This window comes from Nicrophorus vespilloides, unplaced genomic scaffold (genome assembly GCF_001412225.1).
Source record: "Nicrophorus vespilloides isolate i.1.1-1 unplaced genomic scaffold, Nicve_v1.0, whole genome shotgun sequence".
Lineage (NCBI taxonomy): Eukaryota > Metazoa > Arthropoda > Insecta > Coleoptera > Silphidae > Nicrophorus > Nicrophorus vespilloides.
In genome coordinates this window covers 405,091-428,315 of record NW_017100101.1, presented here as the reverse complement: position 1 = coordinate 428,315, position 23,225 = coordinate 405,091, and the positions used below count along the sequence as shown (strand labels likewise).

Sequence of the window (23,225 nt, the reverse complement as noted above, 5' to 3'; positions counted from 1 at the left end):
CACTTCACTAAGAAATATATATTTTAATATTTACTCTTTGCTTTTCAGACTTTGGCTTTGGCACAGAAACGTAAGCTGATCGAATCCACGAACCTCCTGTACCACATCCGCTATTACCAAATGATCTTCGGCGAGTTCCAAGAACATTCCACGTACATAAACTCTGAAGATCTGGACAAACTGAAATATCTACTCTTCGACACCGTTGTGGCTATGAAGCAACTCAAATTAATCCTGATGTCGTGTCCAGACTCTGAACCATCAAAAATCATTCCTGTTCTCGAATCCAACACCGCGTTCATCCAAACCAAAGACGACCTCATATGGAATTCGACAATGAAACTCGTCGCATCTACTCTGACCAAGAGTGAACAAATCCTCGAAGCTCTACGTAAAGTCAAATTAACGATACCTTGCGTGGACAGGAATCTGGTTACACCAAAATTCGTCCACCTGCCAAATTCTACTCAGATCATTGACGATTTGAAGTTGACGATGGAGAATCTCGAAGCGATCAAAAGCATTTTCGGTTCCGTTCCGAGCATTGAAACGGTGACCATCCTGTTGAAGCAGTATTCTGCTATGGCTGAAGTGTTATGTGCCAAACCTGCTGAAGATAATTGCAAAGAGGATCTAAACGAATTCAAGAAAGATACTGAGGGTATCGTTAAAACCGTACTCTTAATAACGCAAATCATTCACAAAAGGTATCCAGAAAATAATGAGGAAGTAAAAGGAGAAGAAGAAGAGGATCAGGATGTCTTGTCGGATAATCTGCTGAGCGTCTCTTTGGTACAACAAATCTTCGATGATATTTCTGTTCTTAACATGGCCGATATTTATTTGCAAGTGAATTCTTTGGCGTGTAAATTGGCTGCACTAGATTATTCTAAGATCTCGGACGAGTTCAAACGGGAAATTGCCAAGATGGCGCCATTCTTCGAGCAAATAGTTTTCTTGTATCAGTACTTCATAACGCAACAGGTTTCGACTTATAGGGTTACGTTAAAGGTGTCGTCGATTCTTTTGAACATTTTCATCGAATTGGCCACGAACGGTTTTTGCATTCCGCCTGAGCTGGCCGAGGAGGAGAAAGGTGAAGGTGATGGAAAGTCGTCGAGTGGAATGGGTTTGGGTGATGGTAAGGGCGAGAAGGACGTGTCGGACAGGATTGAGTCTGAGGATCAACTGGAAGATGCTCAACCTGCTGGGCAGGAGCAACAAAAGGAAGATGACGAGGACTGCAAAGAGGAGGAGAAAGGTATTGAGATGACCGATGATTTCGAAGGAACCTTACAGGATAAAGAAGAGAAGCCAGGCGATGAGGAAGACGATGATAATAAATCGAAATCAGACGATGGAGAAGAGCAAATGGGTGATGTCGATAATGATGCCGATCAGTTGGACAAAGAGATTTGGGGCTCTGACGATGAGGAGGATGTTGACGAGCAAGGCGATGGAAAAGACGAACTGAAAGGTGACAAAGGAGAGACCGAAGGCGAGCAAGAACTTGCCGCCAAAGAGAACAACGTCGGCAACGAGGAGGAGGAAAAGAATGGCGATGATAAGAAGGAGAAGGAAAAGGAAAAGAAGGAGTTGAACGAGATGGACGACGTAGAGTACGACGATGATCAAGTAGATCCGAACCATGGAAATCAACCGGAATATCCAGAACCAGAAGCTCTCGACCTACCCGACGATTTGAATTTGGATGGCGAAGACAACGAGGACGAGAAAAACGAGGAGAATCCTTTCGACATAGATGCGATTAAAGGTAACTATTTTAAATCTAAATGTAATATAATTTATTAATATTATTTAAATTTCTAGATCAAATGCCGGAAGATAAGCAATCAGACGAACCAGAAGACGCCCCAACTCAAGAAGAAGAAAAGAAAGAAGATGAAATGGAAAACGACAGTGACGAGGAAGGAGGTGAGAATAAGGACGATGCAAAAATGGACACCGGAGAGGAAAACGAGGAAGAGGAAAACGAAGATGCAAAGAAAGGTAAAAAGGAAATAGAAGAGGCTGTGGAGGAGGAGCCGCAAGGCGAGGATGAAGATATGGAAGCACTGGATGATCCAAGTACAGCTGAAAACGAAATATCCGCTCCGGAAACATCCACAGCCCAATCTTCGGTTCAGACAAATCCATCCACCGAAGATCAATCAAAGAAATCCAACGACGAAGATAATTCGCAAGACGATAACCCCGAGAAGGCGGGAACTGGACAGGCGCAAATGGAGGAGAGCAAATCAGGTCACAAAGGGGAATCGTATGCTCAACAAACGTCCAAAAGCAAAGAAGAAGTCAGTAAACCCCAGAATAAGAGAAACAAGTCAGGCGAAGAAGATACGGAAAGAAGTATGGGAGATACTTCTGAGCCATTGCACAAGAAGATGAAAACCATCGACGTGCAAGATGGTAAGGAAGATGAGAATGAGGAGATGGAAGGTGAAACTGAATCAGAAATATACCAGCACATCAAGGATCCAAAGAACGCCACCGATCAAATGTTGGACTCGGTTAGCAAAGAGCAAACAGATAAGCAAAAGGATGTACCGAACGAAGAGAAACAAGGAGACGAAGAAAAACCGTCAGAGGATACGGAGATGCTTCCAGAAAACGAACAGGAGGAGGACGTTGAAATGGTGGATGTGGACAAGTTAAAACCGGAATCTCTCGATAAGAATGAGAGCAAAAAGAAGAGTAAGGACAAGCTGCAGCCAAAAGATGGGGAGAGCGAAGATATTACGGATGTTGAAATCGATGGTGAGAATGTTGATACTATGAAGGTTCGTAGAGGCGGCGAGAGCGAGCATTTCACTCAAATGTCGTCTACTCAGGACACGAGCATTCCGCGCTTATCTTTGGAAAACATCACCCAATTACGAACCGAAATCGAGCAGCAGCTTTCCGTTTGGCATGAGCCTCCAACTAGTGGAGAAGCGCAGAAGACCTGGAAAAAGATATCATCGGTGACACTGTCTTTGGCCCAAAGTCTATCCGAGCAGCTAAGGTTGGTTTTGGAGCCAACGCAGTCGTCGCATCTGAAGGGCGATTACAGGACAGGAAAACGCATCAACATGCGCAAAGTCATTCCGTACATTGCGTCGCAGTTCAGAAAGGATAAGATCTGGCTGAGACGCACCAAGCCAAGCAAGAGGGATTACCAAATCGTCCTGGCTATTGATGATTCCTCGAGTATGGCCGACAATCATTCCAAAGAGCTTGCATTCGAGAGCGTGTCTCTGATCTCTAAAGCCCTGAGTTTGCTGGAGAGCGGACAACTATCCATCCTGAGCTTCGGCGAAGACACTGAAGTCTTGCACAAGTTGAGCGATCAATTCACAGACGATTCAGGATCGAAGCTTCTGCAGAAATTCCAGTTTGGGCAAAAGAAGACGTGCGTGGCGAAGATGGTGGATTTCGCCACGGAGATGCTCAACGGATCGTCAGCGACTTTCGTAGATTCGCTTCTGGCAAAACTGCTGATTGTCATGAGCGATGGAAGAGGTATCTTCTCGGAGGGCGAGAGCTTTGTGCAGCAGGCGGTGCGACGGGCCAAACTCTCTAACATCTTCATCATTTTCGTGATCATCGATAACCCAGAGAACACCACCTCCATTTTGGATATCAGGAAGCCGATCTTCCAGGACGGAAAGATCAAGGAGATCAAAGCATACATGGATACGTTCCCGTTTCCATTTTACATAATCCTGAGAGACATCAACTCTTTGCCGAACGTGCTCAGCGATGCGCTAAGGCAATGGTTCGAACTGGTTTCGAACGTGGACAAGCAGTAGAAAGGATGAAAGGTTACAATGCTTATAATGTTTTTAAATTTTAACACAAATAATTTCTGTTTTATTTTATAAAATATATGACGATGAAGTATAAACGTAAAATATCTAAAATCACTATTAATATCCTACTCATATCATCCCCGTCCTTCTAATTCCATCTATTATTCCCAGCCGGCGAAACTTATGTTGGTTGCCGAATCAACGGTAGAGCGCTTCGACTGAGTCCCGGCCTCTTCAGAGTCGACACGATCCAGAAACTGCTCGACCTTCTCAAGGAGATTGGTTGCAACATTGGCAAACTCCTCCCATACCATGTACTCGTTGGTCATGAGCATATCGGAATTGTCGCCCGTAGAATCCATCAACCCAAAAATCTTTTCCTCATCTGTACAAAGTCAAAACAAACCAATTTCAAATTAATTCTAATGAAACCTTTAACTAATTTATACCCAAATAATCTACAAGAATGGCTATGAGCTGCTGAATCTCGACATCGGATATGGCCTCGTACAGGTTACTGCTGTCAATACAATAGTTCCAAATCACCTGGCAAACGAGCATCGACAGGGACCAATCGTATTGTCCGTAATTATTCATAACTCCGATCAACTTGAGCAGACCGTAATTCTCCAGAAGCAGCTTACGGTTCTTCTGGTCGGCCATCAAATTGACAAAAACACCGACAGTCGTCTTGAGCAGACTCAAATCACCTAAGAAACAATATATAATATACACAAACTTCTAAGAAATTTATAAACTCCTACCGCTATCCAACATGCTGATCAATGTCGAGAAAATGTTGGTTTCAGAGATGAAGCTGCGAGTGATCTTTGAACGCGAGAGATTTCCCAAGATCCTCATGGCTTCGATGAGACACTCTTTGCTTTCGCAGCACGTATATTCGGATATTGCTGAAAAACATAGTCAACGAGTGAGTACTTGTACGTATTTGATACATTTTTAGTGCGCACCACTATATGAAACTTACCTTCTATAATATTGATTTGCTTCACGTGAAAAATATCTTCATTCAATTCGGCCGAATAGTAAAACGATAGGTTGTTCAACGTGCTCAGCACAGACAATACGAGCTCCTCGTTTTTCTTAAAAGGATTGCTGATGAGCACTTTGATGAATTCGTCTATAAATTGAGCTCCGAAATTCTCGTTCATAGCCTTACCAATATCAGGATTGATCGCCATATTTGCAACTATTCGAATGATCTAAATAAATACATAAATGATTGATAAATACTCAATGATATTCAATACAGCACCTTAATCATAACATCTTCGGTTGCCGTTGAGCTCTTTCCGTCGTCGTTCAACGAACAAAACTTGAGCGTCCTCTCTAGATAGATTCTCCATAGCAACAGTAGAGTCTTTATGGACTCATCCTCGTTGTAATACTTATTCCTGGCGTTGTCCAAGTTCGCAACGACGTTACCCAAAGTATACGTCAAACGCACGATGATTTCGTCATTCTCCGGGTACTTCTTGAACATGCGAATAAAGAGCCTGTATATGCCCGGATACTCGGATATGGCGTCGCAGCAGCCCTCATTCGTTGAAATTATGCTTAAAGTTCTCGAAATGTTGCTCACTATATCAGCGTTCAGCGTAAATAGATCTAAAGTCTGGCAAAGCTGTTGTATAGCCTGCGTTTCGACGAAGTTCTCGTACATGGTCTCATCTGATGCAAGATTCCGAAGCGCTCCGGTTAACTGGAATACTGCGTGGTTGGTCTGATCCGGTATGAAGATGTTCTCCAGTTTCTGGTAATTTAACGGATGTTTATTTGCTACTCGGTACTGTGTCAAAACCCGCGTTTACTTACGGCATTGTTAACAAGCTTGATATGCAAGACCATCAGTGGGAGAATTCCCAGTGAGAGAATCTGATGCAAAAGTTTCGCATTCATTGTCAGGAACTTGATAGAACCGTACCCATAAACGCAAGCCTCCGCATCGTCCAACGGACTGGATCTACCCAGCGCATCCACAAAAAGTTCTTGACGAATAAACAGATTAATTATTAAATATGATTTTGCGATGAATGAAATCGAATTACCTAGAAGGTTTTTCTTGAAGAACAGATTGTCGTTCTTGTCGCTTTTGGAGACTTTGAAGATTAATTTGCAGACGCCGGTTAAATTGTTTCCCATGACTTTCAACTGTGAAAGAGAATGGTATCATGTTGTTGCAAGAATCGAGGATGTGAAGAGAAAAGACTTACTGCAAGTATGATGCGTGCTATGTTGAGTAAGAGTACTTCGTTTGGTGATTCGACGTGCCTGTAGAGCGTCTTTAGGATCTGTATCTTCATTTTGGATGCGACCTTCGATGCGACCAGGAGTCCGTCTCGCTCCATGCACTCGTAGAGATCGTCCAGCAGGCGAATCACGACCGTTTCATCTCTTTCTTCGGCCAGCAGAGCGAGCACTCCTTCTATGGTCATGGCAGCACCGCCCTCTGAAGCGGTTAATTTTTCCTTAAATTTACCACAATATTTGCCGTGAAAGTAACCTGATTGAGAGAACAAGTTATCCGAGTGCTCGACGATGTGCCGGTTCTCGAATATCCTGTCCAGGTTTTGCGGTCCCAACAGCAAGCACTGCGACAGGTTCTGTATCTTCTTGGAAGGTCTTCCAAAATGCGAGTGCGATGAGGATACGGCGGACTCGGTGCGCTCCTGAGGGGAGCTGAAGGCATTCCTAGTCTGCACGCCTCTCGGACTCGTCGCCTCGTTCTCCTCCGGAACTGTAGCATAAAAAGTAAAAGTTAAGACTTTCGCTTATATGCCCGGTTGAGTACTGACGATTGTCCAAAGAGTAAGCGTTCTTGTATTTCTTCTTCTGATGCGACAGCCGTAAATCCAATGAAGGTAATCTGATCTTCTGCGCCGCGGATTCTTTAACCGATAGATTGAAGATTTTCCCATCCGCTGAAATTTCAGACAGCGAATTGGAGCGCTGCTGGCGCGTTTCTGATCTCTTGCGCGTAGCTCCATCTTCCGGAGTACTAGGCGGAACGGAAAAGTCCGTTTGCAAATAGCGCAAGCTAAAATTCAATCATCCTCTTTATTGTTTGAACTCAACCGATTTCGATGATTCGCAATTACCTGAAAGAGCTAGGAGGTCTGTCCTTGATCTTTTTTCCGAATAGCAGACGTTCTTTATCGCGCGGTGTAAACGGTCTCTTCGTCTGCAGCGGTTTGATTGATGTTGCGGCGAAAGAGTTGTCCTGCGGCATCTGAGATTCTGCTTTTTCGAGAACAAAAAATAAATTTAACATAAAAAGGATTCCTTTTGGTTAAAACTTCTTCCATCGCTTGGTGAAATACTTTCCTCTGATTGCCAATCGGGCCTCGTTAATGATATCCGCAGAGGTCTTCCTCGAAGGCGGCTCGTAGAAGGGTAGCGGTGCGGCCCCGAAGAAGTTCCTGTTCTTGTCCATGTCGTTTTCTTAGTCTCGTTTCCACTGACCTGACTTGACTAACTGCACTCACGGCGAAACGAGGAAAACTATCGATTAATTTTCCCACCAGGTATGGTGGTATGGGTATATATATACGACGAAGGTGGACGAAAATAATCAATATTTCTCGTCCGTCTCCGCTGCCACCACCGCGGTCGTCGTTTGTTTACAGTAAAACCGTGGCGTGTCGTTGACTTTTGTTTATTGGAAGCGATCGCATCTGATTAATTGTTCATCGAACGACGACTCTTGATGGTCGGGGCGAAACGACGCATACAGACGAACGCACGACGATTGGTTGTGCTTGTCCAAGGAGCAGCAATCTTCTACACGCAAACTTCCCAAATCAATAAGATCAATTCGAAGAATCCAATAATACAATTCGACCTCTCAAACGTCACATACTAACACTCATTGCTCACCGACGACATTCGCGAAACTTCGTCGACGAAAGGAATAAGCAATTCAAAGTTCCTGGTTTCACCATCGCAATTATCGCCTATCAATCGGATCTACAATTCAAATAATTCATTATTTTCGTTGCTGGGAATAATTAAAAAGAACAGAACATTAATTTGACATTAACGTTAAATAAATCGATCTAGAAAAAATCGCAGTAGGCATCAATTATGTAAAAGCGGAAGATTCTATAAATCATTTGGTATGCACAGAATTATCTAAATTTTTAAATATTTCAATTGAAAATATTGTTTGAATATGATATTGATCCAATAAAACATAAAGTTTCGCGCGTAACTTGTCTCTTACTCAAATTTAACGAACAGATAAATTTAAGTTTAGTTTAGTTTGGCACTTGTAATTTAATATATTGAATACAGATGATGGAAAAAAAGACGAATATTATTTCAAGTATGAAAATACTTCGAAATACAAAAAAAAGTTTGACATTATGGGGTGAAAATATTGGAATGTAAAGAAAATATAAAAGAAAAGATATTTATTTTTTTTAAATACGACACATTCTCGCATTATCATACAAGAGATTATTCCCAATAATAATAATAATATTTGTAATAATAATAAGAAATCGATAATATCTATAAACTATGTATATATAATAATAATTCTCATTTTTTTTCACAAAAAATTCGCAACAATAAAAATCTTAAAACTTGAACAGTTAATAGGATTTACATATAGAAAATATTATAATAGCTTTTTTCACAAAAATAAAATAAAAAAACAAAATCATGTTACATCTTTTCACTCGCTAGTTTTTTTACAAATTACGGACGAGAATATACATAGAAAACAAACTAAAGTTAGAGAGAGAGAACATCTATATACGCGTTTGTATATTATTCTAATATATATTTAGTATATTATTATTATTTGATTAATTAAAACGTAGGCCACGACACCGGAAAACCGGAAGAAAAGTAAAAATGACATGAATTAATAAACCAAAAATAAATTAAAAAAATCGCCCTCTCGTCAATCAACAATGGAATGTCGAATAAAAGAATTAAATAAAAAACACTTAATTATTTACAGTAAGGAAGAACCTTAGAACGAACGTAATAGTAATATTAACATAGTTTAGAAGAAAACCAACGCAAAGGAAAGTTTGAGCTTAACTAGTTTTTGTTGTTGTTGCTTTTCCTATTCTTTCTTCTATTTGATAGAAGCCACATCAGGCACTTTCCGATCACTTTTCATTTCCTTTTCTTTCTACACATTAAGGTACTTCGCATTTTCATTTTCCGAAATACAAATCGTAAACAGAATTTTGAAAAAAAAAATATAAACATGACATACATTGAATATTTAAGACCAGTTTTCCCAAAATTATTAATTAAAGTTTTACGCCTCTAACGGAGATTTGTTAGACATATCCACAATTTCGGCAATCGCTGACCAAAAAAAAACGTATTTAATACATGGTACACGCAATCTACGAGGGAAAGTCGGGGGAAAGTTTCGAAATTGTTTCGTTTCAAAGATTATTATTATTTGAGATCTCTAAAGTCTATGTCAAAACGTTCCCGACGATTGATTCAAATTGGATTTAAATGATTCAACTTTCAGAAATGAGAATGTCTTGATTATTAAAGAAAGTTAAAGAACGTATATGTATGTAAAAATATACCCAAATAATAAGTAAAAATTAACCCTAACGAAAGAATAATATTAATATTGATATAATATTTAATAGAGAAAAATAAATCACAGACCATAAATTAAAATAATTAATTAGAAGAGAAAATTAAAAAAAAAAAGTATCATAACGTTGAAAATATATTGTAATTTCGAATAAAAAATAATAATAAAGGATTTTTTGTTTGTGGTGTGTGTTTTGTTTGATATGTCAAGGGTTGCTTATATACGCTCGTATATAATATGTAGTTATATATGTAATGTAATTATATATGAGAATGAAAAGAAGATAAATATGTTCGTGAATGAATTGTTAAAAAAATACTGCGTCGTAAACTGAAGATACTCGAGAAAGTCAAAAAGTTAAGAACAACTGTGAATGCTTCCAGCTGAAGAAAAATAATTGTATAATAATAAAAATAATAATAATGGACACGTATGCAAATAAAATAAATTAGAATAATTTATGAATATATATATATATATATATATAATAAAATTTTAAAAATTAGAAACGAAACTGTCATAGATCGCTTGAATTTTGTAAGCACCAAATTCAACAAAATTGCTTGTTATTTTCTGTTTGCTTAACGCTCTTTTGTTGTCATTTTGTGAGATGGGTGTATTGGGAGGAAGGGTTTAATTGTATGGAGCACCGTCTACGCATCGGCCTGAGTCTCGAGCATTTCCTTGAGGAAAGTGTCGATCGGAACGTTCCGAATCAGACGAAAGAAGAACAGATGCTCCAAACATTTGAGCCCGATCGAGCGAAGGGCCGGAAGCCGCAGGAGAAGCTTTGCGAATCGGCCTGGCTCATTGGGATGCTTCGTCCTTGTGTACTCCTCGAGGACGGCGTACACCTTCTCCCTCAATATCTCCACTTCATTTATCGACTTTAAACCGCGCACATCTGTAAACAAACAAACCACACAAATGTCGTTAGAATGGATATCGTTTGACGCGATTTGTATTTAATGTACCTGAATTGAATAGGATTATGCAGCGCAGGCAGCCGATCTCCGTCTTGTCCATCTTCATTTCGCGCATCTTCGACACGAGCTCGGTGAGAACCCTGTCGAATATGCCGCCAACGCCGATCTGATGCGCGGAATTCCTAAAGGAAATCATCAATTAGTGGTAAGAGGTAGCCACGATGAGTGCATTTCCTCTGTTGCATACCTGTGGATGGTAAGGCCCGTCGCTAGGACGATACCCTCCTTCGCGTCGAATTCTGTGGTGCGATGCGAGAAGGCCGCAATGAGAAGCTCGTTCCATCCGGCCCTCAGGAGCAGTACCTGATCCATCACCGGAAGACCCGTGAAATGCGGTATGTGCTTCGCCCACTCCACCAGTTGATACAATTGCTTGTTCGTTGCTTGACATATGTTCGTGACGGCATTCTACAAAGACGAATTATCCATCATCATTACCACAAATCTATAATTATATTGATTGCTCACTTCTAATTCAGGCTTCTCCGATTTGCTGCATTCTGTCCTCCGCTCCGCCTCCAGGATCCTCTCAATCGGCATCTCCGAGTTGATGGTCGAAGTTGACTCCACCTCCGACGTGTCCCTCTCCTTCGTCCTCTGTCTCTCCTCCTGCACTGCCTCTCTCTTCATTCCCATCGCTAAACATTTCTGATAACGACAATACTGGCATCTGCAAAATGAACGATACATTTAAAAACACATCACACAAGTAATGTATAAAAATACTAATAAAAAAAACGGCATCGTCGCCGTCCACACTAGCTGCTGCTATCGATCAGGCGTTGGGGTAGGCCCAGACAAAAGCGTCGCGACGCCACAGACGCCGCCGCCACCACCTCCCACCTTTCCAAAAAAAAAGGCTGCTCGACAAGCAAACAACACAAGATCTGCATATCAATAGTAAACGGCCGTCTGCCGTGTCTTTTTTGTTTATTTCAAATTTCTTTATTTTTTGAGCGACGAGATGAGGTATGGTAATCTATATATACCTGTTCCGCTGTCGTTTGTCTATTGTACAATTCTTATCCTCTCTGCAGGCGTACGATAGATCTTTGCGGACGGTCCTTTTGAAAAATCCTTTGCATCCTTCGCAACTGAAAAACCCAAATTTTATTCATTAGAAAAATACACAGCACATTTATTAATACCTTCTCTTTACAATTACGAGTTAACAAACTTAAAATAATTTTCGCTATGTTATATAAAATGAAAATTAACAGTCTTCTTCAGTTATTTGAATCGTTGAAATATAATATTTTTACATTTTTTTATTACTAATTTAAAAATAACGCTTTATTGATATTCTTTGGTTTATTTAAATTAATGTAAATAGATCTCTTGGAAATAGAAAGGTATTTTTGTGTAGTACAAACACAATGAAGAAATATTATTCTCAACAAATTACATTGTATGACGAATGATGTCATTAAGATAAGAGATTAAAAGACAAAAAATCTGTAGGAATAAATAAAAACCAGCAGATAAACACGGAGGAAGCGGAGGGGTTCGTGAAACAAATGAATGAATTGCGGGGTATCGATTCGGTTGGTGACGTCCTTGGATGGCGTCCCCACCCCTGTCGTTCAAGGTCATCCGCACACCAAAACATAATAATAAGTATCGAAGCAAGGAACGGAGAATTTCGAAAACATATTTAAAGGTTTTTCTAATGTGACTTCGCTGCGCCTATGAATAGTAGCGGTGTCTGTACCGAAAATGAACAATGATTAATAAATAAGTAAAATAAGCAAAATATGAAATGTATTTATGTGCTCGGTTGTTCCGTTGCTTCGTTCTTGACCCCAAAGTGCAAGTGCAATTTCGTTTTTAATGAGCAGAGACGACGGCCAATTGGCGAACGGCAAATATTCGCGACCTTCGCCGAAACGAATATTCCAATCCTCTATGGCTGCTGCTTAGCACAGCCAGTTTTAGGTGTCTTTTTTTAGCCATCTTTTTCTACTTTATCTACGTATTTCTTTGTGTGTGTGTGTTATGTATGAAACCGAAGGTTAATCTGCTAAATTGCGGTCCCCCAGGTGTTTTTTTCGCGTCGTCGGTGCATCTCCTTCTCGCTCGTTCATTCGATTCTTCGTCTCGCTTTACGTCGTCGTCGTCGCCCACGTCTCGCACTATTTTGCATTCGCAATCATTCATCTATTATTTACGGTGATGGAAATGTGCCCATTACAACTTACAAAGTAACCAACTGTGTGTGCGTGCGTGTTCTCTCGCTCTTCTCGCATCTTGCTATTACTTTTCGCTCGCACCTCGATGACACATCCAAGTGTAATGATCTGCAAACGCGCGACAGTCTCCACCAATTTAGACATCATCTCTATTTACTCGCATCGCCTATCTTAATATTTGAACATGACCTTGTTCTCGACATGATCATTATGCATTTTAGTTCCATTTAAGAATGCAAAAGATTTATATTAGTTTGGCCAAATACCAGTGACGGAACTTCAAATATTTGTCCCCCGCGCAAAATATTCAGGCCCTTAAATTGTCCGCAGTTTTTTTTTTCTGAGTAACGAGTTATGGCTTCATAACTTAAAAAGAGAAAATCATAGAGCCAAACATTTAAAAAAATTAAGTGTCGGTTCTTGGCGGGCCACATTAAACATTTTTTTTTATCTTACCCCCCCATCATAGCTTCCAGCCCCCAGATTGCAAGGTCAGGCGGAACTATACCACCACTGCTAAACACAATCGCATCGGTCGATACGCGACGGAAATACAAACTTAAAACTTACAATAATGATGAAATATATAAATTGATGGATGTGAATCAAGGGTGTGTTTACTTTCTACCTTGACACATATTTTAAATCAACCCTCGATATCGATTTGTCTTCGACATATAAACGGCATTTAATACGACGACACACAGAAATAAATACAAAAAAAGTACCATGGTTCGTGGCTATTAATTGTTTCGTTAAGCGTGTATTTTATTACTTATTCTTTCCGACTTTTCGCATAAAGAGGGCGAAAAAAAATTCGTGTGTTTCATGTCTTTTCTAAGTATGGAAAAGACGTTAACCAGTTTCTGTTGTTCTGCTCTTCGACCTTGATATTGTCGGAACGCGCGCGTTCAGCGTAAATTGTATGCGCTCTATCGTTCCCGCAGCTCGATGCAACATTGATAACTTTCTCATCTGAGGTCTGATATTTGCATCTTCGCGTAATAATTTTTCAGTGACAAATCTTCCGTTTTTTTTTTACTTTTGTGTAGATACAATGAAAATGTAATTAAAATATCAATATTTCACATAGACATAGGTAGGGTGAAATAAACGAACGTTTTGCTTGTTATAAAATGGTTACGGGCGATTTGTGGAAAATGTATTTTTATGCTGAAGGGTGATATTAAATGTTGTGTGAAAAGGAGATATAGTCTATTGAAAGAAAACAAAAATTTGGCATCGGTTTGGCAGTAGTTATTTAGCGGGCTGTCAAATAGACAGGTGCGCGATCATGATGTGAAATGCAACAAAAAAAAACTTAAAAAATAGTATGTGTGTGTGTGGATATTATGTATTCATACATACACCTGCGCGACATTGAGAGAACAAATTGGCGGAAGCAACATTTGCATATACGACGACTAAGCCAAGGACGCGAGGGGAAACTTTATTTTCTGTTCTTATTTTTCTCACCTATAAACTCCGTAATGTTTTCCGCTGGCTCGGTCTCCGCAGATGGAGCAGAGATGTTTGGATCCGCTGAGCGGATGGTTCGGGGGATACGGAGAGCCGACGCCCTTGGCGCCGCCACCCCCGCCCCCCGGACTGAGAATATTCGAGTGGGCCATGGAGAAAGAGCCGGGGCTGTGGGGGCCGCCTTGTGGGCTGAACTGCCCCGACGAGATTAGGGTGGCCGTGTCCGGCTTCATATCCAGCGGCGACTGCGGACCCATGGACCCCATCGACGACAAGCTCTGGTCCAAAGTCAAGCCGGTAACTGTAGATACAAAAGAACAAGAAAAAAAGATTAAAAATAAACATCTGATAATTGGTTATTCGCAAATTAAAACAAGCATCAACAACGGGAACGCCGAGTGGGAGGGGCGGAACTCGAGCGAAGCACCGCCCCGACCCGACCCTGCAGAACGATTGGCCCGATCGGATCGCCACGTCCGCCTCCCTTGATTCAATTTCAAAGGTTCTTGTTATTCATTGTTTTTGTTGTTGCTCGCGTTATTTTTTCTCAGGGCGAATGCAAATATTGAATACGAGAGCCGAGCGTCGGTACGCCGTGTGTGAATAGGAGCGAATCGATTCATATTATGAGTGACCTTGGGACTTGTTCAAAACGTAATTACTTAATTGGAATTTCTTCGTACGGCGCTCGCTACTAGCTCGAAAATTACAAGATCTGTATGCACATACACAAGCAGGCAGCTCGCTTCTCTTATTATTATTTACTCTTTCTTTTTTTTATATCGTACCCCTCTTTGCGATATAATCGACGCGCGGAGGTGGACGAAAACAAAATTTAAAAAACAACCGAGTCCATTGTTTGTGTTCATTCATCATCAACTTCAATATCATCATCATCTCCTTCGTGCTTCGGTATTTTTAGAGCGACCTTGGATCGTTCTAATGTGTCACTTGTATGTATATATTGTATGTGTGTGTGTCTGTTTGCGAATGCGTGCATTAAAGAAAACAACAATCAGAAGCTCGGAGCGTGTATCGCGCGGGAGCAGGAAGAGAAACAAAGAAAGAAAAATTATATACGACAATAATAAAAGAAGAAGACAAAGATTGTCGTCGTGATAATTATGGCATCGTTGTCGCAAATATTTATATTCCACCTACTCCGGCTCAAGTCTAGACAAGGCAGCACACATTTATCCGTAAAGCAAGAAAAACAAATGAGCAGACAAAAAAAAACAAGAAACAACGTCTGCAACAATGGATGCCATTGACATGGTCTATGACAATAGATTAACGACACACCTTGACTACTCTCTACTCTAATGTAAACGGTGGTGGTGATGACGCTACTGCTAATTGCAAACTGTCACATAGAGAAGAAGATAACTTTGTTGATTTATTTATATTTTTGTCTTTACTTGTCTCAGACTTGTGTTTGTGTTGCAATTTCGGCAAATAATTCAAATTTCATTTCCTTCAATGTAATTGTTAAACTGACCTCTTATTACACGATACTTGTCAAATAACTATTAATAGACTCGACTATCCTAGTAACAAAGAAACATTTTCATTCTGCTTGTATAAGTATTTGGAAATATGAGATTACTCATATTTCGTACACACTAAGTTTCACATATAATTTCACTCTAATCAATTGTCATGTTAACATTTACGAGTTGAGAGTGCAAATTTAATTTTTACATGAACAATCAGAAAGAAATTATAGAATATGAAATTATACTGACTTATTACACTATTGCTGAAGCATGAGTTCTTATTGGATCTGATCAAATATTAGAATTGTGGGAAAGTCAATAAATCACTCTGACGTTAAAATGTCAAATTGTTTGATAACATGGACGAAAGAAATCAGTTGCTGTATCAATTGAATCGACTAATTGAAACGTGGAGTTAAAGGAAATGTCTGTGAAGTGTTGTTTTCTGTGGAAATTTCGGCGATGACATCACGTATCGAATAATTAAGAAACCATTAAGCGAAATATGCGTGGAACTGAATTCTTGCGATTGATTAATCATTGCAGCTAATTGTGAAATGTGCATAGAAAGTTAATTTTAAAGAGACGCATTTTCACCCAATTGACACAATTAAACGAATCTTTTTTTCACGTCCACATAGCACAGATCCATTCCTATTCGAATTTGCTGATAATGCGCAAACGTAAAGATTGGTTTATCTCTGGGAATTGTAATATATAAAAGAGTCGATCGTTTTTCATTCGTTAACTATTGGCTATTATCCGTTGGTGGTTGTTCAATAATGGTTGTGATGGGTATTATGAATGTATGAATGAATATGATTGGGTGGTTATTAGGTACCTAGGGGTAGTCCGGGTGGACCTAGTCCAAGGCCGCGGCCCCAATGCTGGGCCTGGGCGCCCTGGATGATCGCCGTGACGCTCATCATCGGCTTCTCTTTCTTCATCATCTTCCTTCACCTTCGCCGATCGACGACAGACCGATCGAACAGAGGAACAACTAAGAACAACAACAAATTTCACCACCCACGGCGACGTGCGTCGCTGGAACTGAGCGTTGGCTTCGGCTCCGCGGCCAACAACAAATAACAAGCAATAATAATCAGCCAGACAGACAGTCGGAAGGCTATTACGGGCGCACTGCGATAAACCGAAAATTCCTTTCGCTTTACATATTTTTAAATTGTTTGCTTCGAAAATATATATTATCGGATATCATTGTTTTCTTTTTCTGCTGCTGCTTCCTCCTTCTGTTTTCTTCCAAACTGTCTATTATATATCGCAGCTCGTCTTCAATTAATTACATGGTCTCCTTGCTGCTTCTATTGTTGTTGTTGTCGTCGGTTCTTTTTGCGCTGGTTACGAGTCTTTGAAGGCTTCAGAGATTGGCGACCGACGTCTGAACGTCGCGGCGATTGCACGACTACTACTGCTGCGCTACAGCTCGCATTCAAACACACACACACACGCGCTTAACTCATCGCTTGTATAGTAGGAAACACGCACACACACGTGCAACGGCAGACCAAATCGGCCGCACAGACTGACTGCCGAGCGGCGGCTGATTCACCTGTCCAAAACTATCGAGAAATACCTCCAAAAAATAGAACAGAGTGCAAACAGACGGATGATCCGACCCGCACCTGTCAATGTCAAGAAAAGTCAACAACAACAAAAATGACGTGATCGTTACCCGGCAACTGCCAACTTTAGCGTCAAATTTATATATGACTGAATGACTTATTGATGATCAGTGGATTGGTCTGCAACGATCTCCTAAACTTGACAATGATTGTTACATTAGTTTACATTTAAATTGAATTGTATTTCCTAAGCGTCTATTTCAATATATTTTCAGGGAGAATAACTTAAGATATTTCGATTAATGTTCACAAACAGAATTTAACAAGTACGCAAACATTTTGGACACTTAGTTTTCATATTTTGTTTTATTTATACTTTGTAACAAAATTGACACTCTCGACATATTGAGTAAATCTGTATTTCGCATTATTTGTAAAGGAACTTGTTGAAGCAATAAGTAGGAAATACGAAAAGTATTCAGACTGCTGATTTGTGTAAGAAAAACTTAATTTATATTCCTCAACCGAAATTGATACTTAATGATACAATGAGGGTAACAATAAGGAAAGAGTATCGGATGCGGAGTTGCGTAAGCTGAAATTCAATACGATTAACCTTTTACGAATTAGTGGAAAATCTGTATCGGGAACAGAAACATTTTATTTTATGCGACGCTTCCTTTTTTTTCCATAAGCAACAAAGATTTCCAACAATGGAGAAATGTCAAGAATCATAATTATGAAATATAAAGTTCGATTTGACTTGATCAATTGGTGTTCCGATTGGACTAAACGTTTGTATATGTAGTTTTTCAGAGTTGTGCGAAAACGTGAATTTATGTGTGTGGTCTTCTCAAAATGCACCGGTGCAAATTGCAAACGGAAATCGTTCGAAGGTCGAGCGGTCTCCTCGGAGACCTCTCTGCAGATTAGAGTCGAAGAAAGCTGACGGGGAGCGAAAAAAACAGAAGAATAGAAGAGAAACAAAAAAAAACGGAGCGACACTTCCAAGGCCGGTTTCACAAACAAAAAATCCGCGTATTTTTAAAACGTAGGCAAAAGGGACGACCGAACGACCAATGTGCCAATGTTACGTAAACGTATAATGCAAGAGATTCAGAACGAAGGAACGAACGACCGACCATATATCATAGGTTGCTTCATGCATCTTCATTCTAATTTTTTTTTCATCTCGTCTCGACCCACATCTTAAAATTATCCGCGCTTTTGTCAGAAAAAAATAGAAACGGAAAAGTCTGGACGGAATTGCGAAACTTGCGTTGTTGCGGAATTTCGTTGGTCGTAGAACGATAATTAAAGCGCCTGTCAAAAAGGAATTCCAGTAAATGTTAAATAAAATATTCTTGATCGATTTGAAATGCCTGTAAGCAATTGTTATTTTCTAAATGTAAAAGAAAAGTTAAAAATATTATTGAATTCGCAAACAATTTAATCATTTTTTTCTTCCATGTATGTTATAAATTATTAACAAATTTATTTTAAAAATTGGCCTTAAAAGAAATAGAATCAAATTCTACAAAAATATGGGAAATAGACAACAAAAAATTCTTATCTTTTGATTTATGGGAAATAATAATAATAAAAAATCTTTATTAGTTACCAATTGTAACCAAAGTCTTTCCGCCAATGGGAAATATTTTTTAGACATTTCAATTAAGAAATTGACATTGATATTTTTTTTATTAACTAGACCATAATTGTGTCTATTATGTTTATTAGGAAATAAATAAAAGAGCAGTGTTTTCAGTTATATTCCGGAATTTATTGTTGGCGAAGAGAGCGCGGCGGGAAATCGTCGGAGTTGTTGTGTAACGTGCGAAAGACCAATGAGGAAGAGCCAACCTTGACACGAAGCATGAGGGGGGCCGCGGGACCATTTGGCAGGAGGAGCGATTGGGGAGATCCCCTTCTGTTCACCGCTCAAGGTCAAGGGCAACGTACAAACATAGCCGCTCTTGCTGCTGATGTTCCTGCTACTGCTGCATGCATGCATTCGTCGTGCAGCTCGATAGACCAAACCGCGCTGCTGCCTCTCCGAACTGGGTCACCTCCTCCTGTCGATGCGCCCATACCATGACCATAGATCTGTTCCGTGCTATGCCTTGATCTTCCTCATCCTTTTCTTCCATCTGCTCCACCTCATCAATCGCGCATTTCCGAGCGTAACTCCTGCATCGAGATATCATTTGATAATTATGATGATAATCATCATCATCAGCGTGATGACGACCGCAAAAAACAAATGGATGACCGACCAGTTCACCTTGGAAAACTAGGCCCCCTTTTATAGCCCCCTCCCGACAATAATAATAACAAATCTAAAATCGGATTCGCGTCTGCTGGCAGATCAATCTAGCATCCGCTCCGATGCATCTGTACGCGAAACAAAAGCAATATTTATATATACCCGATACGAACAAATCGAAACGCGAAAGCTTTCATTTCAACAAAAACATGCGCCTCTGTTTTTCTGCACTCTGATTCGCATGTGACAATGACGTTTGACTAAAATTACTTGACAGATCAACAGTACTTTTAATGTCTGCATCAAATTATATAAAATTTATAATTCTTCGTTCATTTAGCTTTCATGTGAATATGTGGATTTGATTTTAAGCATTCTGATTTATGAGTAATTCATTAAAATGAGATGACACTACATAAAAATTAATTATTCAAACTATGACATTAAATTACACAAAATTTATAAACAATACTTGTATATTTTATAAGAAATTCACACATTCAAGCTGTTATTTTAAAATATCAAATTTAATTATTTCAAAAATTAAACTTGCAACTATTCCAAACAGCATTTTGAATTACGAAATTTGTAAAAGATCTGTAAAAAAATGAAGTTCATCGACCAAATTTATAAAATTAATTTTAAATTTCACTTTTAATGCAAATTTTCAGGAAACTTGAAAATACGATTTTCATTTTACTCAAGTCATGTCTTTTTTAAATTCTTGAATAAATACTTAAGTAACATATAAATAAATTTCCTTTTTTTCGTGTTTTTACTGTACTAAAATAAAAACATGAAATATTATTTCAACGCGTTTCTTTGGCTTTTGTGGTGTTGGCGTTTATTTATTCTGTATTTATTGTTCTGTTCCGAAAAAATAAGATTTTATTTATTTGCGTAGTGTGGTGTGTGTGTTATTATTGTACTTATGCTTATATATTTGCTTTGCGTACCGCCTTTTAATCGCGTCTCGGTTTCTGGACGCGCTTTCTGGGTATTATGGATCTTGACCTTTCTCAATGTGAAATTCCTTTTTGAGATCATCTGGCAGATGCGGCAGCGGCGACGTATGAATGCGTTCATGTATATATTGCAGATATGCACAAGATCAAGTGTGCTCAACATATACGAGAACAAAACGAGAGAGGAGAGGAGGAAAAAAAAGCAGAGAGGAATACAAAAAAAATAAACAAAAACCAAAAGGAAACCGTGGCCAGAAATATCCCAATTTATTTTTAGAAACTTGTTGCGGGCGTCGCGCTTCTTCTACACCATATTATATATATGTGATGTGTGTATGTGCACACATAACCTTTTTCCCCCATGACTTCCCTCTCTTTCCTTCTCTCGTTTGTTTGTTGTTCGCTACAGTTTTGTTTTTGTATGTTTTCTTTTCGCTGTTTTGGCGCGTTTGTTTTCGCGATCAAAGTGCGGGTCGGGTCTTTCACATCAAAAGACGTCACCGCTTTCGACGGTTTACTTAAAAAGCTAATTTCTGCTCTCCTCTAAATTTAAATGCCTGTTTTGATAGTAGAATGCAAATAAATCACGAATTCCGGCTGCACACGGATTAGTCTCTAGTCTCCAACTGAATGAAACGCCCAATATAAACGAGATACCACCGGTAACGCCGTCTTCAACATTATCATCAAAAACAATTTCGAAAATTCCTTCCATTGACTGTTTGACGTTACACCTCAAATTACTTATCAATGTTCATCATATTTACATAGAAAATCACCACGTTTCCTTAACTCTTTAAGGGCGGTGTTGTACCACCTTTAGAAAAATTGAAACTTTCTGTGTGGGGCCACTTTGGTCAAAAAATTTAGGAATTTCTGGCCCTTTGAAAAGTTAAAGAACCAAAAAAAATCAACCAATTATCGGAAATTCGCGAGTTCACTTAAAAGGTATCACGGATCAATAAACATTTGTTATTGCATGTTTGATTTGCGGACAAATTATTTAGTGAGTTTATCTAAATTGAATGTCTGAAAAACAACAAAAAAAAACAATTACAACTATTTAAAAAAAATCCTGTTAAATATTCAATTTGATTCAAGAACGTGAAAATGAAATCATTTCATATGCAACAATTGCTAATATAATAATCAATAAAAGTTATTAATACTTAATACTATATGATGATACATGTTAACAGTACAGTGGAACCTCGCTTAGCGAGCAAAATGAATTGTAAGAAAAATGACTCGCTTAACGAACGATCATTCGCATAACGAGTGACGATAAGAAGAGAAGTCCCGGATTGCGCACCTGCTACATCATTTTTAAAACTTGTGTACACATATTATGTGTATTTTTGAATATGTTTCACTATACGAGTAAAAAACCGGAAATTTTAAAACGGATTAAACTCGTTAAACATGAAACATTAATTATATAGATTTCAATGCAGCGTTTTCGAAATTGAAATTGATTGGCATATTTTGTATCTGAATATTTCATCGGTACCATTGATTTTAGCGCTGCAGTTGGCTTATTCCGATGAAACATTCGGATGTTGCGCTGCAATTAAACTAGACCACCCCCACCGCAAAACTGGGTCACCTGTTTTTTCTCCCAAACAGAAGCATATTTAATATATTTTCACGAGCCATTTCGATGTCTCTATAGAAAAACGCTAAAAAAACATTTCTCTGAATAAATCCTTCATTCGCGTCAAAAATCATAATCTCGAATTTTCACAATTAAACAAATTTTGATAAATCAGTTTTTATTTTTATTTGCATATTAATTTAATTGATATTTTATAGCTTTGCAAGATATTAATTCAATATTATAACGTTATAAAGTAACTATAAAACTAATTAGATATCTATTTCTGCGTAACCATATTTAACACGATTTCGTTAATATTTAGTAACTGAATGTTTTTAACCATAGTTGAAAAGATAATGTATGAACAAATAAAAGCAAATGTCGAATACTTTCCATTATTATTTAAAATATAAATTAATTAAAGTAGAAATTCGTGACACCTGTTGGTGAATCGCCGAACTAACCTTGGACATTTGCAGCCAGCATAATTTTCGTATTACCTTTAGCTCGCCAGATTATCGTAGCCAACACTGCGTTTTGGAATGAAACAATTACTAGCAACAACTCATGTTTGTTTAAAATGTTGTTGATCAAAAATTATTACGATTTTCTTTACCTTTCATTATTTATTTTTACTGAAGACGTCGTCGTATTGGAATTTGGGTTAACTTATATACGCTTGGTTTGCATGAATTATTGTCACAGATGGAGGTTTCCAATAGAAATGTATTGAAAAATTGGGAAATTGTTCATTTCCTTGGAGGGTATGCGCGAAAATCTCGAAGTAGATCCGGTCCGGCGAGGGAAAGGCGGTCAGTGAACCAAATGTGCCGACCCTGACTTTGCCATTGCCCTTTGCTTGATTGTATGTATGTCATTTTCGGGGTTCGCAGGAATGCTAACAGAATGGACCCCACTTACCTCTCTCCGATGATTCCATGTCCTCCGCTCGGTGCAACCCACCAACCAAATTGAATTCACCTCCGTTACTTCAACCTATTCACCACCGAAACAATTGCACGCACTCACAAACACAACAGCCTACTTTTCGCACCGTAAACATGGCCGAACGCGATGGCGCCCAGCACACATCAAGACCTGTCAAACAGGAAACATAGGCAATACATCGCACATATCAACACCGTATCACTGCATAACCAGCGAAACCAAACTAATCCGAATTTCTTTTAGACTCTTAAAACAATCTCAAATCAAAAAGTACTTAATTAAAATTCCCTCAACTTTATACCTTAATT

The 23,225-nt window shown here is 39.0% G+C and overlaps 3 protein-coding genes across 5 annotated transcripts in view; 1 reads left to right on the top strand and 2 right to left on the bottom strand.

Moving 5' to 3' along the window:
• The window catches only part of LOC108568042 (midasin), a 50,301-nt gene extending 46,397 nt beyond the window's left edge, over positions 1-3,904 (top strand). Inside the window, exons 19-20 of the mRNA XM_017928895.1 lie at positions 49-1,774; positions 1,831-3,904. Coding sequence (XP_017784384.1) covers positions 49-1,774; positions 1,831-3,809 — 3,705 coding nt within the window. The 3' untranslated portion in view covers positions 3,810-3,904. The remainder of the gene's footprint in view (positions 1-48; positions 1,775-1,830) is intronic.
• Positions 3,895-7,674, bottom strand: LOC108568044 (armadillo repeat-containing protein 2). Of its 2 annotated transcripts, XM_017928897.1 has the most exons (12): positions 7,155-7,674; positions 6,929-7,067; positions 6,626-6,867; positions 6,334-6,567; positions 6,044-6,279; positions 5,879-5,981; positions 5,646-5,818; positions 5,086-5,583; positions 4,798-5,032; positions 4,574-4,720; positions 4,259-4,519; positions 3,895-4,194 (listed from the first exon to the last, which is right to left on the bottom strand). In XM_017928897.1, exons 1-12 carry the CDS (start codon positions 7,261-7,263, stop codon positions 3,971-3,973), a joined length of 2,601 nt encoding a protein of 866 aa, XP_017784386.1. In that variant the 5' UTR covers positions 7,264-7,674; the 3' UTR covers positions 3,895-3,970. The 2 variants fall into 2 exon arrangements, with proteins under 2 accessions (XP_017784386.1, XP_017784385.1); XM_017928896.1 differs by having other exon boundaries at positions 6,044-6,567.
• A 2,232-nt stretch (positions 7,675-9,906) lies between these two features.
• LOC108568067 (retinoic acid receptor RXR-alpha-B) lies at positions 9,907-23,066 on the bottom strand. Of its 2 annotated transcripts, none has more exons than XM_017928969.1 (7): positions 22,891-23,066; positions 14,060-14,363; positions 11,384-11,488; positions 10,863-11,064; positions 10,582-10,802; positions 10,383-10,516; positions 9,907-10,312 (listed from the first exon to the last, which is right to left on the bottom strand). In XM_017928969.1, the coding sequence occupies exons 1-7, from the start codon at positions 22,907-22,909 to the stop codon at positions 10,062-10,064; spliced, it is 1,236 nt and encodes a 411-aa protein (XP_017784458.1). In that variant the 5' UTR covers positions 22,910-23,066; the 3' UTR covers positions 9,907-10,061. The 2 variants fall into 2 exon arrangements, with proteins under 2 accessions (XP_017784458.1, XP_017784457.1); XM_017928968.1 differs by lacking the exon at positions 22,891-23,066 and adding an exon at positions 16,400-17,122.
• Between the last annotated feature and the right edge of the window lie 159 nt (positions 23,067-23,225).

Excerpts from the sequence above, each read along its gene's own strand:
- LOC108568067 (XM_017928968.1), bottom strand. The coding sequence starts at position 16,508 with ATGATGAAGAAAGAGAAGCCGATGATGAGCGTCACGGCGATCATCCAG. Across the intron at positions 14,364-16,399 it reads TCCACCCGGACTACCCCTAG|TTACCGGCTTGACTTTGGAC; the intron begins GTACCTAATAAC and ends TTGTATCTACAG. Across the intron at positions 10,803-10,862 it reads CGGAGAAGCCTGAATTAGAA|AATGCCGTCACGAACATATG; the intron begins GTGAGCAATCAA and ends TCGTCTTTGTAG.
- LOC108568044 (XM_017928896.1), bottom strand. The coding sequence starts at position 7,263 with ATGGACAAGAACAGGAACTTCTTCGGGGCCGCACCGCTACCCTTCTAC. Across the intron at positions 5,033-5,085 it reads CCGAAGATGTTATGATTAAG|ATCATTCGAATAGTTGCAAA; the intron begins GTGCTGTATTGA and ends GTATTTATTTAG. Across the intron at positions 4,520-4,573 it reads GATCAGCATGTTGGATAGCG|GTGATTTGAGTCTGCTCAAG; the intron begins GTAGGAGTTTAT and ends ATTGTTTCTTAG.